The 18,018-nt window shown below is 38.8% G+C and overlaps 1 protein-coding gene across 2 annotated transcripts in view; it reads left to right on the forward strand.

Moving 5' to 3' along the window:
- Positions 1-18,018, forward strand: part of TRPM1 (transient receptor potential cation channel subfamily M member 1) — a 130,531-nt gene that overhangs the window by 72,213 nt on the left and 40,300 nt on the right. Inside the window, exons 1-3 of one of the 2 annotated variants that reach the window (XM_083850971.1) lie at positions 1,715-5,168; positions 16,409-16,488; positions 16,879-17,074. In XM_083850971.1, the coding sequence (XP_083707097.1) occupies positions 5,103-5,168; positions 16,409-16,488; positions 16,879-17,074 (342 nt within the window). In that variant the 5' untranslated portion in view covers positions 1,715-5,102. Of the gene's footprint in view, positions 1-1,714; positions 5,169-16,408; positions 16,489-16,878; positions 17,075-18,018 lie in introns of those variants that run through there. The other variant, XM_083850970.1, reaches the window with a different exon arrangement.

Below are 18,018 nucleotides of genomic sequence, written 5' to 3' on the forward strand. Positions count from 1 at the left end.
TTTTGGGGGGGGGGGGGGGGGGAGGGTGTTGTTTTTTGCTTATACGAACTCAGGTGTTATTGGAGCTCTAGAGGCTATGGTCAGTGCTTTGCTTTAGCCCAGTGCCAGCCCTGCCTTCTGTGTGCCATGTGCCACCTCACCAGCATGTTCCCTATTGCAGTGAGGCCATGGGCTCAAAAGAGGGAGGGAGCCAAGTGTTACTCTGGAGCTCTTCTCCTCGGTACACAAAAATTGTTGTTGCTTTTGGTGAGAATGGTGTTCTGTCTTGGGGGTTTTGTCACTGACTTCAGTTGTTTATTTGAGCTTATCAGGTCATGTCATTTATGCCTTTCAGTTGTGCCAGGTAGTATATATCTGGACCAAATGCTACCCACTGCCTCCAAGAAAAAATAAATAGAATCAAGGCTACTTTGAATCTAGTTCACCCCTTCAGTCCTGCACAGTGCTCTGAGGCCAAGACACTAAGATCTGCTGCTCTTCCTGTTTGTTTTGCCAGGAGGGTCAAATAGTCCACTTAGTTGCAGATTTGATAGTGGCATCAGGTGGTATCTGTTGGATCAGAGTCTCTTGGGAAATACACTTTTTAAAAATGATTACATTTTTGAATAAGTAAGAGACCTCCAGTTCCAGGGTCAATTTTTGTCTTTTCATATGTTTTTTTTCATATCTAGGCTTCGCAGGATGAGTTTTATGTGGCCAATCGAAGCCTTGCAGTGAGTGGTCATGAATTTTGCGGCTGCAGAACAGAATTATTAGGCAGGTTATAAAAAAATAACCCTATTCTGTTTTCATGTGAACAAGCTTGTCATGAGTAATCCGTCCTTTCTTCTTTGTCCATTCCTGACTGAGTCTCAGTGAGCTTATGTTTCCTCGCGGGCAGATTGCTATCGTGTCATTTCTCATCTGTGCTGACATCTGTATCTGTGATATTTGTATTAATGCTCATCCCAAGTTTCAGTGGTTCAATAGTGTCACATCCTGTGAAATATTAGTCATTGGTTCAGGATTTAATTCAGCTGTGAAAATACAGGCTTCTCTGGGACGCAGTTTGTCTAGGTTATGATAACAGGCTAGGTTGGTAAATAGCATTTGGTTCCTCTCAAAGCTCAAAATTCAGGTCCTAAGGAGATTTTGATATTGCTTTTCTTTTCTTTATTCCTTCAAAGTTTTCTTAGTTATGTTGCATTGTAATTGTTGTTCATTCCTTTATGACTTTAATGTTTATAGTTTACTGGAACTTTTCAAAGTTGTATTTGGTCTGCCAGACTGTGAGGAAGATTATAATCTTCAGGCATTTTGCCTGTAGTTTTGTTCAGTTCCTGTCTATGTACCCCTTTATATCATAGTTTTGTGGAAAAAATCTGAAATGTTACATCATTTTACAATGCATTTTGGCATTTCTAAGTCCAGTTCCCACATTTCCTATCTGTAAATTTAATTTTGATATATAAATGCACTAGTCACTACCTGAAACTTTTTTAAAATCTGTTAGAGCTTACAGAATGCTTCCAAGAAATACAGAAGAAGAAAACAAGGGGAAAAATATTTCTCTTGTACTAGATGTATTAATTTGCTTTTATTAGAGGAGTATTTCAAGACCAATAAGCATCTGATAAGAAATGCAGTCAGTGAAACTTGTTATGTTGTCCATCTGCCTGTTGATTCCACTGATATAGATGCCTTTGGGAGTTACCAGCAGGTACGTCAGATCTGAGAAAAGGGTAATATATGTTATTTTTTATCTTTTTGTAAGAAAATGCTTTTAGCTACATTCAGTAAATGAGCAATTAATTATGCCAGCCTAAGTTTATCACTGAGAAAAATGGTTATTTTTACTGTGGTCTCAATTATTCATGCATAAATGTAACTGATTACCCTGATAGATCTAGATTTACATCAGTTGAAATAAAACCGTAAGAACTTGTTGCTATTTGAAGATAAATAAGTTGTTTGCTATCAGTGAAGCAAGTATATTTTATTTTGGGGGTGGTAATAAGAACATATGTTGACAGTGAAGGATGTAAATCAAACTGTTTTTTTGGCATGGACTAATGTCTCTGCATATGCATAATGCATATGTGAAGATACCGTTTAAAAGGATAAAAACAAATTGATCTGTTTGACATTCCTACTTATTCTCTGCAAGCATGTGGTTACCCAGTACCACTGGAAACTAAGGATACTTTTTTCTGAGGTAGTCACAGTGAGGGCAGCAGAGAGATGCATATCTTTATCCCTTTCCTTCACAGTGCATTTATATCAAGCCATGCCACAAAACAAACTCCAAGGGCTGTGAGCCTTCCCATAGTATGAGTGCAGGCATCCATGAAAATGATCTTTTGTGTAGTGGCATTTTCTCTGAGAATGTCATTTTTTCACTTGTGTGTTATTCCTTTGAAATCTGAATGAACACTTCAGCTGAAGTTGACAGTATTATATATTAGAAATTAAATGCCCGTGAGTTCTTCCTCTTACCATGCAGAATGTGCTCGTAGGCCTTTGAGACAGGAAGCACAGCAAACGGTAGGCTGTTTGCTCTTCACACTGGAAGTGCACTTTTATTAGATTTTAGCAGACTTGGTGCTTTATTTTACACACACTGTGTACAAGTTCCTTTGCTTTTACATGGCAGTTTCCCACGCATACACACATGCAACACATTAGTTAATTCCTATTATATAATTATTATAATATTATTGTACTATATGTGTGTATATATATAATCACATCTTGTGTTACCTGAAATACTGTTCAGAACATTTTCATTAGATGGTAGGCATCCTGTCAAGCTTTGGCTTTGCTTAAAAGATCCAATCTGAAATTTGTGCTTCAAAATTTACATAAATTGTTATCTCTTTGCAATAGCAAGCGAGGAAAATATTCTTACCGCCCTTAGAAGGTGTCCTTGATTTCAGCCACCTTAATCTGAGCACACTAACAGCTGTAGTTTTTTTCTTTTGTCTCAATGGACATGGCTTGCTTACTTTTTTTCATCAGTCTCATTACTTAAACTGTGGTGCCGGAGCAGTTACGGTGTTGTAAAACTATTGAATTTGCGAATATGTGAAGATTCAGTGAACGTTGTATTTTGATTTTTAAAAATACTGTACTTTCTCAGGTGTACATTTCTGTCATTTCTGCTTGAGCTAACAAGTGGAAGAACAGAAGGCACAGGCGTGATGTCTTGAATATTAACTCTTAACCGCATTTTGAAGATAAAACATTTTATGTAGATATAACTCACATTTTTACATAATGGCTTTCTAAGGAGAACTCGTTCATTAGCAAAAAGGAATTTGTTCCTTTTTATCCTTCATCGCTATAGAGAACCCAGGCAGAGAAACTTACCATGCTGCGTGTCTGAATTCCACTTCTAGAAGGGAGTTCAAGTGCCCAAATAATGTTTTTAATATGTTTTCTGACTTATTTTTGATAATAAATATTTCTTGCTTTTTGTCCAGTAGGTCAACTTTTTCTGTCTCATGGAGGACAATGTGCTCCAGATAGAAGAGTCATCCATAAAGCCAGTATGTCTGAAATATGGTTTTCACTGAAAGAACATCTGTTGACTTAAACATATATCCTCCATTTCTGTGCTCAGCTTTTAAGAATGGTGGGCAATGGCTTTGAGCCCCTCCTTTGCTTGAACAGGATACCAGACAGCTTCTGGAACAACAGGAATTTAAGCTCGATGTGATTTCAGAGATCAGAGCTAGCAATTTCAACTTGATTTTGAAACTGTAGAAAAGGAAACTTATGTAGCTGTGGAGTATAGCTGTGATATGCCCTGTTTTGGTGCCTGTTGAATAACACTGACAGAGTCTGATCCAGTCTTCTGGATGAAGGCTTTAAGTAGGAAATTCCCTAACTAAAGGAATAATCGGTACTTCCATTATTTGTGGAGTGATTTTGCATTGTAGTTTTCCAGAGGTTTGTCTAACTCTTCTGTACTGACATTGTTGTCCCTCATGAAGTCAGGAATTTTGTCTCATTAGGAAGAGCAGGATCTGGTTCTAAAATAAAGCTGTTACAGCTGCGTGCTTTGGTGCTTGGGGCAGGACAGAAGTTGAAGTTATATCTCTAAAATAATTGTTTGTCAGTCACAAAGGGATATATGGTTAATGCGTTGGTGATCAGATGTAGGAACAGTGAAGTAAGATCAGTCTAGCAGACTTACTGGCTGCACAATGCAGTGCAGCAGAACAAGGAGTTAAACTGCATTTAGGTCTAAATAGTGTAATTCTTATATGCGGTCCTAGATGCAGTGCTCATCTATTTGCAGTGTTGGCACTCCGCACAGCAAGGTAGATATTTGAAAGTTAGAGCAGAATAACTACCTGCAATGCATTATGTCCTTTGCCATTGATAGTTTTAAAGTAGAAGAAGTTGCAGAAGTCCTTCACAGCAAAGGAATTAATTAAATTGACAAAAGCAACAGAGTATGAAAATGCATGTGATATGTAAAGTTACAAAATGAATGGGTTATTTACAACTTCAGCTGGTGTAGTACAACATTTTTCCTAACTTCAAATTGTTCTAAAAAGGATTAGATATAATTAACGCTGTATGACCTCCTTTTTTCTTTTTTCAAAGAATGTAGAGCTGTACATCTAATGAGGACCCCTGAAAGGGCTATTATGTCCAATTGTCTCAATTATGCAAATAACATTGATATTTTAGCAGAAGGGAGGGGATACTTCAAATTAAAAGTTTCGGCTCCTGCTTTAGCCTTTCTGCAGTGCTGGCATTTTTACAGTGAGTATATCCAATGTTTGAAGAGAGGAAAGGAGGTTTAACAAATTGGAGATTTGGGCACTATCAAAGTAGATTTGTTGTGCCTTGTTCCACCATGAGATGAAAATACCCTCTGGGCAGGGAGATGGGTCATGAGACTTCTAAAGGATTACCTTCAAAGGGAGTCATGAGATTGGTTTGAACAAAGAAGCTGCTCACATGCTTATCATATGAGATTCTCTTCTTAAAGTGGTGGAAACCCATCTCCTTGGGAATTCTCATGAACTTCAGAGAGACTGGAAGTCCTACAGTAAGATGAGTGAGGAGTCTGAACAATAAACGGAAAGATGGGACATGCTCAGAGTTAAATGCAATTTATTTATTCTAGATGTAAATCATCTTTCCAAACTCTGAAACACTTCAGTGACAAGCAGGTAGGACATAATTTAAAATGTTTTTTTGTTTCATTCCTGATCATTTTCTGCCTTGCTACCTTTTTAGCATCAATATGCATAATTTAAATTTGCGCTGAAGAACTGTATATAGCAAGCTGTGATTGATTGGAGAAAGATAATTCAGTTGAAATAATAGTACTCTGACTAGACTACTTTGTAGATTTCTCATTGTTTTGAAAGACATGGAAGCTGAACTACTAATTGCAGGAAGGCAAAATGAGTTTTCAGATTCAAAGAAAGGTGTTTCATAACATTTTAAAAGTAGGAAATTTCTTTGGTGTGACTGTAACAAGAAGTAGAAATGCCGGAAAAGAGAGATTAGGTGAAAACATCTTACGTATTTTGGTGCCTTAGAGCTACCTCTGCAGCAAATGGGATGGAGTTCTGGTTTACTTGTTTTGTAGGTTGAGTCTTTGATTTGTTTTTGAGTTGTTTTTCAGATATCAAAATTTGCCAGTAATGCTCTTTGGAGCTCACAGTTGGCAACAAGCCTTCTGATATGCCTTTTTCTGTGTGTGTTTGTTTCTATTTTGATTTATCAGGGGCTGATGTTAGGTCAGGTATTACAGAAGTCTTAGAACAGAAGAGGGAATGATTTTTGGTGTTTTTTCTTACACCAGTAAGGGCCCCCAGTGAAAAGTATTTACCATACATTTATCAGCAGCAACATCACGTTTGTATCGACAATGCTGCTGTTTTCATTTGAAGTAAGGCTTTTTGGCTGTAAAGCATGTAAAGCAGAAGTCTCAGAACTTCCTCACCAAGATCCAACCTACATGCTCTCCCTGGCTATTCACATCCCAATTGTTCAAATGATTGAGGAGCCTAAGAAGTTTTGGCCCTTGTAAGCTTAGCTCTTCAAATCACAATTCTGAAGAATGCTGCTCCCACCTGCTCTTCTGGCATTCCAGCCCTTTTGCTGGAGTGCACTTGGGTGCTTGAGGAGGGACCTCTCAGGGTAGCGGTAGCTCCAAGAAGATGTATCCTCCTATTCCCCTGTGGAGCCAGAAGCAGCTATGAACAGAGGTCCTGGCCTGTTTGAGTCTCCTTTAACGCACCAAATTCAGGCTTTACAATTCTTGTACATTCACATGATGTGGACTTGGCTTGTCTCTTTACCTCAGAAGCAGAGAGTCAAATTTAACCTTGCATAGAGAGGAATCTTTACCCTGTGTGTTTTGTATCACCCAAGCTAAGAAACCACTGTCTGGCTTATTTCTTGACACCACTCAAAATCTGTTTGTGATGTAAGGACATGTAGGTGCATATGTTTATCAATTTCTCCCAGAGAAAAATTTGAAATGTAGGAGTCCTTTTAGAAGTTTTAGGCATGAACTACAAAATTTTAAGAGGTATTTCTGGAAGAAAATAAATCCATTTATTATCATGTTTGAAATTTAATGGTAATAGTTTGAGATTAATTCAAATGGTACATTCCAGTGAACGCTTTAAAGACATACATTGCTGAGTTACACATAATATTTGATATCCATAAATGATACTGTGTATCAGTAAAGGCAGAGTATCTCCCGTGTTTCCTGGATTGTATCTGTTGAAGTATGGTCTCCTCTCTCTTTAGAGAAAAACCCTGTGTTACATACCGTACAAAACCATCAAGGAGCATCACTGGAGATACTGCTTTCTGGTTCTGTCGTACCACTGAATTCTTTTCACTCCCAGGTTTGTTGGTTTTACATGGTATAAGGACTGGACAGAAAGTTGACCCTATTTTCAGAAAACTGTTCTTATCTATAAACAGCTACAAACTCATTTGAAATCTCCTTTTGCTCTCTTGCCCTTTGTGATTTTTTCAGTCCTAGAGTACTCAAGTTTTCAGAAAGTTCCCAGTGAACGTTGGCAACTCTCAGGTGTATATAATACAACAAGTGTTTGAAACATACGTATTTATCCTCTCTAGGAAGTAATTTAACCTTTGAGTTCCAGTTTTTCCATAATGATTTCTAAAAGATTACAAAGAATAATTCTGTACAAATCCTGCAGCCCAAGAGTTACAGTAGTTGGAAATACTTTCTTTTTGAAAATTACAGAAAGCAACAGGGTGCAAAATGTGGCTGATTGCTCTGTGGCATATTCTGTTAAAGCTTACATGTTAGCCAGTGCCTGGAAAGTAATTGCTTTACTGAGTGTAAAATTGCCCACAGCAAGTTGAAAATTTTCAACAGTTCAAACTATTTAACAGATTCCTACCTGTGGAATCTTGCTTTCAGGAAAGCGTTATGTGCTGCAAAATGGTATTCATTTCCTAATGGAGAGACTGATTTTTATTCTATTACATATATAGGAGCATGCATATTCACAGAAAGCAAAAGGTAGAGGTAAATATTTGTTACCAGCATCTCCAGATTTTAGGGACATCTGGGATATGCATATATTGTGCTATATTGTGATTATAGAAATTTTACTTAGTAGTAATTTTAAAGTATTTTATTAACATGCTTAGCAGTATGCCTTAAACAATGGCTTTATTTTACCACATCTGAAAAATGTTAATATAATAAAGTCTCCAAGTCTACACGTTTAGTGCACTGTGCATTGAAGTAGCGCTGATTAGAACTGTGCACTTAGAACACACTCTTCAGAGATACGCAGTATCTCACACATCATGAAGTCATTCTCTTGAAAATATTTTTTCTTCTCATGGTTTCCGGTGTTTCATTGAGAACAATAATAAGATTTCAAACCATACCATTACATCATGTGTGAAAAACCAGCACTATGAACTGGTTTATCAGAAATTTTATAGAAGTTATCTCTGAATTAGTAACTTGTAAACTCTTACAGCAAAGGAATAATTGTATTTTTAACCTCTTTACCATGTCCCACATACATATTATTTGTGTGTCCTAACTTCCTTTAAAAACATACCTAGCAAAGAGTCTTTATGTTAGGGCAGGTAATTACTACTGTACAAAAGCAATTCCTGAGCCTCCTCAAATCTAAATACCAGGGTTGTCTTTTATCTGCAAACAAGAATTACTAAAGAATTATAGTGGAAAATAGTTATTGCCAGGCTACTTTGGCTAGCATAATGTCAGAGGCTGCTTGCCCTCTCTCCTTACTTATCCACTGAGCTATATGGGGCCTCTTGAGAATGTTTGCTTGTAGGCAGGGCTGACTCCTCTACCCCCAGACTAGCATCTTGGTTTGTGTTCCTTACAGTTCTGCCACACGTTAGGTGCTTGGAGTAAAACTGGAGTGTCTGCCTCAGACTGAAGGTTTTTTGGGAAAAGAAAAATCTAAAACAGATCTCAGAAAGGAAGTTAAGTACAGGTACAAGTGTTCCTCATCTCCCCAGCATCTAGAACAGGAGCTAAATGCACCTGGAGGACTTCACAAGTTAGTAAAGGAACTGCAGTAGGTAACAAATTGAGTCTATACATTATTGTTACCATTTCCTAGAAAATCTTGTCCTTGAAATGTGGCACAGTACAGGGTAGGACAGAACTGTTGCAGGAATTCTTTTGCTGTCTTACAATGTGGTAGGTATGGTGTGTAACCTGGTCACTGAGACTTTTGTTGCATTTGGCAAAGGAAATTTTTAAAAAAACCTATACAAGTGTGGTGGTTTTACTCGGGTGGGCAGCCGAGCTCCACCACAACCGCTCTCTCACACCCCCTCCTCCTTCTTCACTGACCTTGGCACCTGCAAGGCTGTTCCTCACTCCTCTCACGCTCCCAGCTGCTGTGTGTCACAGCATTTTTTTCCCTGTCTTAAATACGCTCTCACAGAGGCGCAAAACAACATCACTTATTGGCTCGGCTCTGGTCAGCAGTGGGGCCCTTACTAAACATGGGGCAGCTTCTAGATCCTTCTCACAGAAACCACCCCTATGGCCCCCTGCTACCAAAACCTTGCCATGTAAACCCACTACAAAGGTATGTTCTCTGCAGGCAAGCACTGAGCTGAGCCTTCCAGCTTTGTTCTACAAGTGGTTGTTTGGTCGCTTGGTGCTAGCTGTGCGGTTATGTGCCTAAGCAGCTGCGTCTGTCTCGCAGTAGGGCACCAGTGCTCAGCCAGCACACTTTTCTAATGTGCCTCTGTGGACGTTGTGCCAGAGTTGGGTATATCCAGCCATGTCAGAGCAACCCAGGTCTGCGGTGATGTTGAGGCTGTAGTCGTTACTCATTTCAAGCCTCTAGGAAAGAGCTGCATCTCTAGGAGACGTGGCAGAATTGTGTAACTTTGGGAAAAGAGAGCTTGTTAATTCCTTTCATAGTCTGTATCCCTAAGCTAATCCAAGTGGGGAGAAAATGATTGCTCTTGTTCCAGCAAAGTTTGCTGCCTGCCTCACCAGCAGGTCAGGACCACAAAGCATAATGAAGACATGAAGCACTGTTTACTGGTTTCCACATCAGCAGCAGGAGTGATTTCTGGCATGAGTTTGAAATACCATATTGCTAAGTGGCTCTGCCATCCTGCCTGTGCTGTGTTTGTCTCATCCACAGAGCAAACGGTTCCCTGACAAGGTTGCTGGAAGAGCATGGGTTCAATTTGAACCATATGAAAAGTGCAGTGGGATGAGAATAAGAATTGTCTCGAGGAAATAGTCTATCCTTTGAAAGAATCTTAAAACTGTCATAACTCCTTTTTTAATGCTATGCTTATTAGCAAACAAGATAGGGAATCCTCTTTGTTGCAGATATTGTTTGGTACTTCACATTCTCGTAATTGCTAAAACTCTGGTTTGTTGTATATATCACTGCTTTTGATATAATTCATGCAAAGCAGGGTTTTGGAAACTTAGCTTTGTTTCTCAGGCTGTAACTGTTTTATAGTTGGGCATGTTATTTATGTCTGGTTCCCTAGTGACATAAGACAAATTAAAAACATTATTGTGGTTTTATGTCCTGTCTTTTCTCAGCAATGATCAACTTTTCAGTAAAGTTTTATCAGTCTGTGTGTGTCTACAACATTGGCTATTAGCATTCATCACATAATTTGGAGTGTATTTCTCCAAGCAAGAACACTGTTATTGGAAAGACAGTTCTTCTGGGTAGGGCTGCATTTATTTCGCACTTTTCCTAGAACAGAAAGGGCATCTCCCATAACATTTTTATTTCCCTCATTTCTGATTGGAGTCCAGTTCCAGAATATGATTCCATCGCATGTTTTTAACAGTTTTTGGCCCACCAGTAACATCCTAATGAGCACTGTAGAGATATGGTAAGAAGTGAAACTGACCCCAACAGCCTTGGAGAGCAGAGTCTGATGCAAATTTGTCAGGATCCTGCGCAAACGGGATGCATAGAAGAGTCCTCACAGATTTCTGTGATGGATCTGAAATGGAAGGATGGTTTGTAGGCTTTGGAAATACACCACATATATACCCACTTGAAGATTTCTTCAGCTACAAAGAAATCAAGATGTTTATTTGTGGAAAAAGGGAGAACTAGAGAAGAATCAATCAAGGGGTAATGCATCAATACATGTAAATGAGAACAAATGCAAGTATTGCTGGCCAGGCATGAGTCAAGTACGCCTTGGAAGCTGAGAAGCTGCATATACATGGCACTGCATATTAGCTAGTGAAGGGCTGGTGCTTTCAGAATTCCCATTTATGACCCTCTGAAAAGGACCTGTCTCCCCCAAAGAGTGGAGCTGCCATGACAGGATAATCAGATCACCTTAAAGGGTGACTAGTTGGGTACTTGGGAACAGTATCCCTTCAAAGGGAAAAAAAATGATGGATAGCATAATTAAGATGTTGCAGTTTACAGAAGCTTAAAGTAGAAACCTGTCTAGTATCAATTTCTAAGGCCGAGGTAACAGAGTCTCTGCTGATACAATGGTTTATTTTCCTTTTTCTCCTAATTGTTTATTTGGGGGAGTTCTCATTTGTGTTTTTTTTGTTCTCAGGTAAAGGCAACTGAATGTGATTACCTGAATGGCATTTACAAAAGGACTTGTTTCCACCATGAATGGAATTGTGCTTACATATGCTCACAGTATGAATTTCATTCCACCTCCAGTTATTTCTTTCTCTCACTCTCTCATCAACACAAACATCTCTGCTGAAATCCAGCGTGAATATTCCGGTTTAATTCTGTAGGTCATTCTAGTTAAATAATTGGGCAACAGAGTTGAGATTTGACTTCCCTGGTGGTGCCACCTTTTGCAGCATACTGCAAGCTGGATTACCAAAAAATGTTGGTAAGGTGATGTGAAAAGGGCTACAGCTGTATGTTTCTTATAACTGACAGTCATCAGTCCACATCGTAACAAAACGTTGGTGAAAATAATTCGTATTACTGCAACAGATGTGAGTGCTGCTGCCCAGCCAGCTCTAGTTTTGTATTATTCTGTGCTTGATTTAGCCTGCCCTATATTATGCATAACACATTTGGTCCCCTGCCTACTCCCCCATTGCATCTGTGCCCGTGGCGCTGCGCAGCAAGCACTGCTGTCTGCATGCCTCCTTGTCTGCTGCCCAGCTGTGCCTGGTACAGGCAAAGCCTCTCTGGTGTGCAGCAGCTGGGGAGCGTGTGCTCTTTAATAGGGCCCCAGGTGCCAAAGAGCTTTCCTACAAGTGCTCTCTAATGGCCAGTTTCACCCCATTCTGTGAGCAGCAATTCAAGCGTGCCAGCCTGTCCAGCAAGGGCATGTCCCTGTTGCAAGGAGCTTTGCTTTTTGGGGAACATGACAGATGAGAGGTCTGACCAGTTAGGTTTTAGGTCTGGTTGGGTTTAGGCTTTGGATGTGTTCCAGCGACACTACAGCTCTCATCCCTGACCCCATTCCGCTCCACAAATTCTTTCACTTCCTGTGGTAATAATGTTATCGTTACGATTATGCAGAGACACTAAATACTTCTGCTATCCTGCAGGTTTATGTGGCAAATGAGCTTCACAGGTTCTGGTGTCACAATGGAGCATACATTTGTCTCACACCATTTCCAGTGAGTTTGCTCTCCTGTATTAATTCCCACCCTGCATTTTTTTCCAAAGGTGCATTGGTCCAGAACCCACCCTGCTGCTCTTGCACGAAGCTGCAGTGAAACAGAGCCTGCAGCTCTGCTTCAGTATAGCCTGAAATTCAGACCCACTACTGATTCATTGAATGGTTGCTTATGTACGAAGCCAAATACATACAATTCCGTGTTACTTCAGCAGCAAACTGGAGTTGTCTGTATGTGGTGGTGAGAGATTATTTTCCTCAATTCAGTTACTGTGTGTCTGCAGCCTTACATATGCATGTTTCTCACCAAATAACGTAGTTTGTTTGTGGTATTCCCAGGACAGCTGGTCTTAATGGAACTAATTATTTTGTTTATTAATGGCAGTGCTTGAAAGGAGATTGATTGTTTAGGGTCTTGATTTTTGTTAATTCATTTGTTAACTTATTTACAAACAAACAACACTGATTTCTGGTCTCTTCTACAGGAGACAAATACCCTTTTTTAATGCTAAGAGGACCAAAAAAATCCATGAAAGGGGTAATAAAACACAGTATTATTTAATACTGTTTCCTGGCAATATATTGATCTCTAGGCTGAAGACCAAGAGTTAGCAGTGGTTTGTTTTTTGTTTTAGGAGACCTGTTGTCAGTTTTTGTAAAGGAGAACAAATATGCTACTGAGCATCTGAAGTAGGCATTTTTTCAAGATCAGGTACCCTGATAAATACATTCAGGATTTTCAGTAATAAGCAGGTTTGAACTTCACTACTATCAGCAACTTGGGATCTTGCTTTTTTTGTGTTTCTTAGAGGTCAGTGGAAAATGCACAGTATTTTTGGTACCATTATCTTGCTGGTAGCACCCATTTGTCTGTCATCCTAATACTCCCACTGGCTCCTGGTCTGAAAACTGTAGCTGATCTGCCGTAGTCCTTTCAGAATTCATCCCTTCCAAGGCTGTTAAAAAAAAAATGCTCTAGTTTATTCAAACTCACAAGAGACAGTATGTGTAATTACACTTTCCCTCAAACAAACAAACAAATTTCATTCCAGAGAAAGAAAAGTACAGAATCTATGTCAAACAAGTGGGGAAATTGCCCATTTTCTGACGCTGAATGTCTGCTCAAGTATTTGCATCGGATTATAATCAAGCTTTGGTTAAGCAGATTAAACAGACAAAGGCAGTGAAACTTCAAAGGCTGACCGAATGTGCTGAGTTTTTATTTCCCCTGATCTGTAATGCCTGCTTTTGCCTACTTCTCATTAGCACTGAAAAAATAAGCCAGTGGAGCATAATGTAATGTCCAACTGTAGAGCCTATAGTGACTGAGCTTTAACGGGGTTTTTAGGTGTGAGAATAAAATGTGTGGTTTTTTGTGTTTTTTTTTTTTTTCAGTGTAGCCGTAGATAATAGACTTCCTGTGACAGGCTTTTTAATAATGAATGCACAGCTGAGAGCTCAGCTGTACTGTAGAGCTCATTTTTGATACCAAGATGCAAAAGCTCCTTTCCAAACACATATTAAGTCTGTGATTTAATCCATTGGCTAATGAATTGTTTTTACATGAAACACATGAAATAGGAAAGTTTGTTCGTTGACAAGCTGTGAGGTAAAGCAGTAATCAATGACGTGGTGTAAAAATCCAAGTTGTTTTGATATTTCTAGATTACATTTTCCAGTATTCTGCACAGACCGGTTAAATGTGCAGAATCTGTTACCAGTGGTATACTGAAGAGTGCTTTTCACAATGTGGGATTGATTTGGGCATTTGTGTCCCTCAGTCAAGGAGTTAATAAAGACCATACAGAAGTCTAAAATTTTATTCAGTCAAAAAATTAGTATATTTAACAAGGCAAAAAAAGGGGGATAAATGATTTGACCTCTGTAACAGGATCCTGTTAAGCTCATTTTATAACGTTGAAGACCATAAACTAGTACAGTGTGCGTAAGCACATGTAACATCGTTGGGCATAGTTGAAAAATGGCAGTGAATTTGGATACTGTATGGTTTGGGATCCATTTTAAAAAACTAATGTAATTCCTGTCATACAAAGTGGTTTGGGCTGTCTGAACATTTTGAATTGCCCGAATGCCTGTGAATTAGCCGAATCTGGTTCCAAAGAGGAAAACTGCAAGTGTTCTAGCCATCCACCTCCTGCTATCACAGAGCCTCATGGATCTCCCTGTCTTGGGTGTCTACTTCTCTACCTTGCTAGAACTGCGCCCTGATAACTAGACTCTAATGCTATAAAATTAAAATGTTTTCTGAGCTGTTTCTAATAATATTATCACTAAAATTTGTCATCTTGTACGAACCTATCCAGAAAGTGTGTAAAAAGAACCTTTGAAATCTTTTTGGGAACAAAGGCTTTTTAGGTTCATTTGAAGAGAGATTGTATTGACTCAAGACAGCTGACCATGTCATGCTGCCTTTAGATACTAAATTTAATATCCTCTTGGCTTCAAAATTTGCTTATGATCAAGCTCTTTATGCTAAATGCCTGAAATTTATGCCTCGTCATTTAGGAAACAAGTAACATGGTAAGCTACATATTTTTATTTTTTTTTTCTAATGAGTTCTTAACTCTTCCCTCTCAGGTGAACAATTCCCTTTCAAATGAAATGAGGCAGTTCTGTCTTGGTAAATCAGTAACTATTTCGAGTGGAGAGCAGAAGTGCAAGATCTCCTAGACCACTGGCTGTCGAGGCATTCAGGCTGAGAGGCACCTGAAAGAGGCAAATATTTGCTTACCTGGACAGATTATGGGCAGCTTTTTCATGGAGCAGAAGCTTTTATGAGCAAACATGGAATTGGGTTTGCAACTTACTTAAAGTGAGGGAACTTCAAGTAATCTATTATTTCAGACATAATGGAGGAAATGAAGAGGCCTGACAGGACCCAACAAGTCAACGAACAAAGGAACTTCAGAGACAGCCTCAGACAAGAAAAAATGAGAAACTACCACACCCTCTATTCATTCATGCTGTATGTAGTCTGTGCAGCAGTTAGTCCAGGGATGGAGTAGCCCCCTATTACCAGACAGCCTGATGGGGTTTTCTGCTGACAGAAATCTGCAGATGACTTTAGTCAGGAAATCAGTAAGGTTTTCAGTTCTTTCTCTAAGAAAGTTCAATTTTTTTTGTTGAAGGAGCCTTGAAAGTTTACATGGCATTTTAAGCTTTTGCCTCTGGAAAAGTTTCATTTCACTTTCATAGAGGAAACTAAAGCAATGCACTTGGCATTTGCTTGCTCCTTGAAAAATGAATTAAGACTCTAATTCCCTAATCCAAACTTAGAAGAAGCAACTTTCATCATCAAGGCAAAGTTATCCATGCCATCAAATTGTGAGTGTGCTTTAACATTTTTTATTCCTTTAAAATGTAAGGGGGGCTGCTTTTGAGTTTACTTTTTCAAATTCACTACTAAATACTGTTTAGTATTGCCATCATGATGATACTTTGCCTTGTTGATGATTGCAAGGACAAGCCCTAGACTTTGCAATTAAGAAAGTATGGGAAACTTTGGCCTGTAGCCATTTCTGAACTCACTCTCTTCAGCATTCCCAGGCCTAACTGGGCTGCACTTTCGGAATAAGCTTTCTAACAGCATTGCAGATCCGTGGTTCTGTTCTAGTTTGCCTACAGCTTTTTTTTTTAAATGGTTGTGAGCTTGGTCTAATTAAATCTGGTTTGCAGACCCAGATAACACGATTCTGTTTTGTCTTCGAGGTCATTTTCCTGTTTCACAGGTAACACCATGCCTGAAGAGTTTGTCCTTTTTCTGTCAAATGTTCTTTCACTTTTCTCCTCTAGACATGCCTTTGGAATGATTGGAACTTGATTTAAAACAGGAGAAAATGAGTTTGAGAAGATAATTCATCAAACTGGGAAAGTTCTTTAGGAAGTAATTTCTTTATACAAAGAACAGTATTAAAGTGTTGTTTGGATGAAATACTGTTAATCTATTTATGTCACAACTTATGCTGTTTTTCTGTACTACTTGGAGTTCACTTGCTATTTGCTAAAATAAGAAGAAGCAAGTGCATTTTTGGTAGAGCTTCAGATAAGCATTGTACTTGCAAGACCAGCATGTTTGTACATAAAGGTTTTTACATATATTCTAGCTTTGATTTTTATCCAAGTCATAGAAAATTCACATCACCTAATTGCTTTGTGGGTAGATGTATATGGTGTTTTAAGGTGATTTATTGAATTAAATGCTTGTATTTAAAAATAGGATGAAAATATTACTATATCTGCCCCAGAACTGTTTCATTATGTTTCTTATTTTTTTCCCTTTAAGGGTCAAAAGGCTTGGATAGAGAAAACCTTTTCAAAAAGAGAATGCATCTATGTAATTGCCAACAGCAAAGACATTAGCAGGTAACCTTTGAAATTTTTGCAGCAGCCAACAGAGAAGTTAATACTAAGGAAACTGGGCTCTATTTGGGTTTATACAGGTGAAAGTGAGACCAAGTTTACTCGTTGCCCTTAAGGACACGTTAAAGGGCAACAGAAGTGCAAGATGTGATTGCATTCCAGTCAGTACAGAGCTATGCGAAGTACTATACAGAGACGATAAGGCTGTGCAGTAAGGAGAGGCAGTGAGTTGTTAGTTCCTAGCGTTGAAGATATGACCTAGACCTGTTTCTATGATTCAAGTAGTGCAAGGCATGATAAACTGAAAATCTCATTTCTGATTTATTTGTTTTTTAGTCACGAACCAATAGTGTGGATACTGTGTTCAAATTTGCTTCAAATTTTAACTTTCAGGTGCTGCTGTGGACAGCTAATTAACCAGCATATTCCACCTCCTCCAAGTATAACAGCTAATAAAAATGGGGAAGAAACAAAGCAAGTGGAGGCTCAACCAGAGAAATGGTCTGTCAGCAAACACACCCATACATACCCAACTGATGCCTATGGAAACCTTGAATTCCAGGGAGGAGGACATTCAAATAAGGCCATGGTAAGGAGCATAGGCTACTCTAAGATACTCATTTCATATGCTAGCTTAATAAGATTCCAGCTCACATAGTACATAATTCGTTGAAAACAGAGGGAGTCTCTATTGCCTAAGAAAGGTGTGGAGAGGATGCTCAAAAAATGAAAAAGAGAAGAGGAAAGAAAAAATAATATTGTTCTAGAAAGCACCTTTTAATGCCTTGGGGAAACACTTTCATTGAAGTTACTGTCAGTAAATATCAGCTGAGGACGCACCTTAGTGCCCAAGGTTCTAACTGTTTGTCTTAGATTTGTTAGCTTGTGGGCCAAATAACCCAGAATGGATATAGATGTTGTTTTAAGGTTTGAGGTCTAATAAAATTAGAAGTTAATCTAGCTTTCCTGAAAGACAGAGGCCTCATGGAGCTGGAAAATGGACTTTTCAGTTTCCTTAGCAATGGGTAACAGCAATTCAAGCTTTTACAAAAAGTCTCTTTCTGTTTTGCATCTCAGATCCAAACCTGGATTTGTTCCTTTGCCTATTTGCTTTCTTATCTCTCTACTGAGCCTGCCGGTTGAAACAGTCACACCGCAAAAGCTTGTCTAAAATATATGGGAGAGCTTGGTGATTTTTGTTAGTAGTTGTTTGTTTTTAAAGCAGAAATAAGCCCAAGTCTGTTTCATAGCTTTGTTTCATAGAGCAGTAGTTTGAAAAGAAATCAGAAAAGCAGAACTAAACTGAGAATAAAAATCATTGCTGCAGACATGGAAATGTATGTCAACAGTGAATGGGATAAATGTAGCATAGGCTTCCTATTTCTTATGAAGATCATTGCTTCTCTTTGGCAGGCAAACCAAGATTTTAGGAATGACACCTTCCAGTCATTTTAAATTGGTAGCTTCCAACAGTGCAGATTTGTAGTAAGAGCTTAGGTTCACTCACTTGCAGTCAGTTTTGAAGGGAGGGAG

The sequence above is a fragment of the Anser anser genome (assembly GCF_964211835.1).
Source record: "Anser anser genome assembly, chromosome: 10".
Classification (NCBI taxonomy): domain Eukaryota; kingdom Metazoa; phylum Chordata; class Aves; order Anseriformes; family Anatidae; genus Anser; species Anser anser.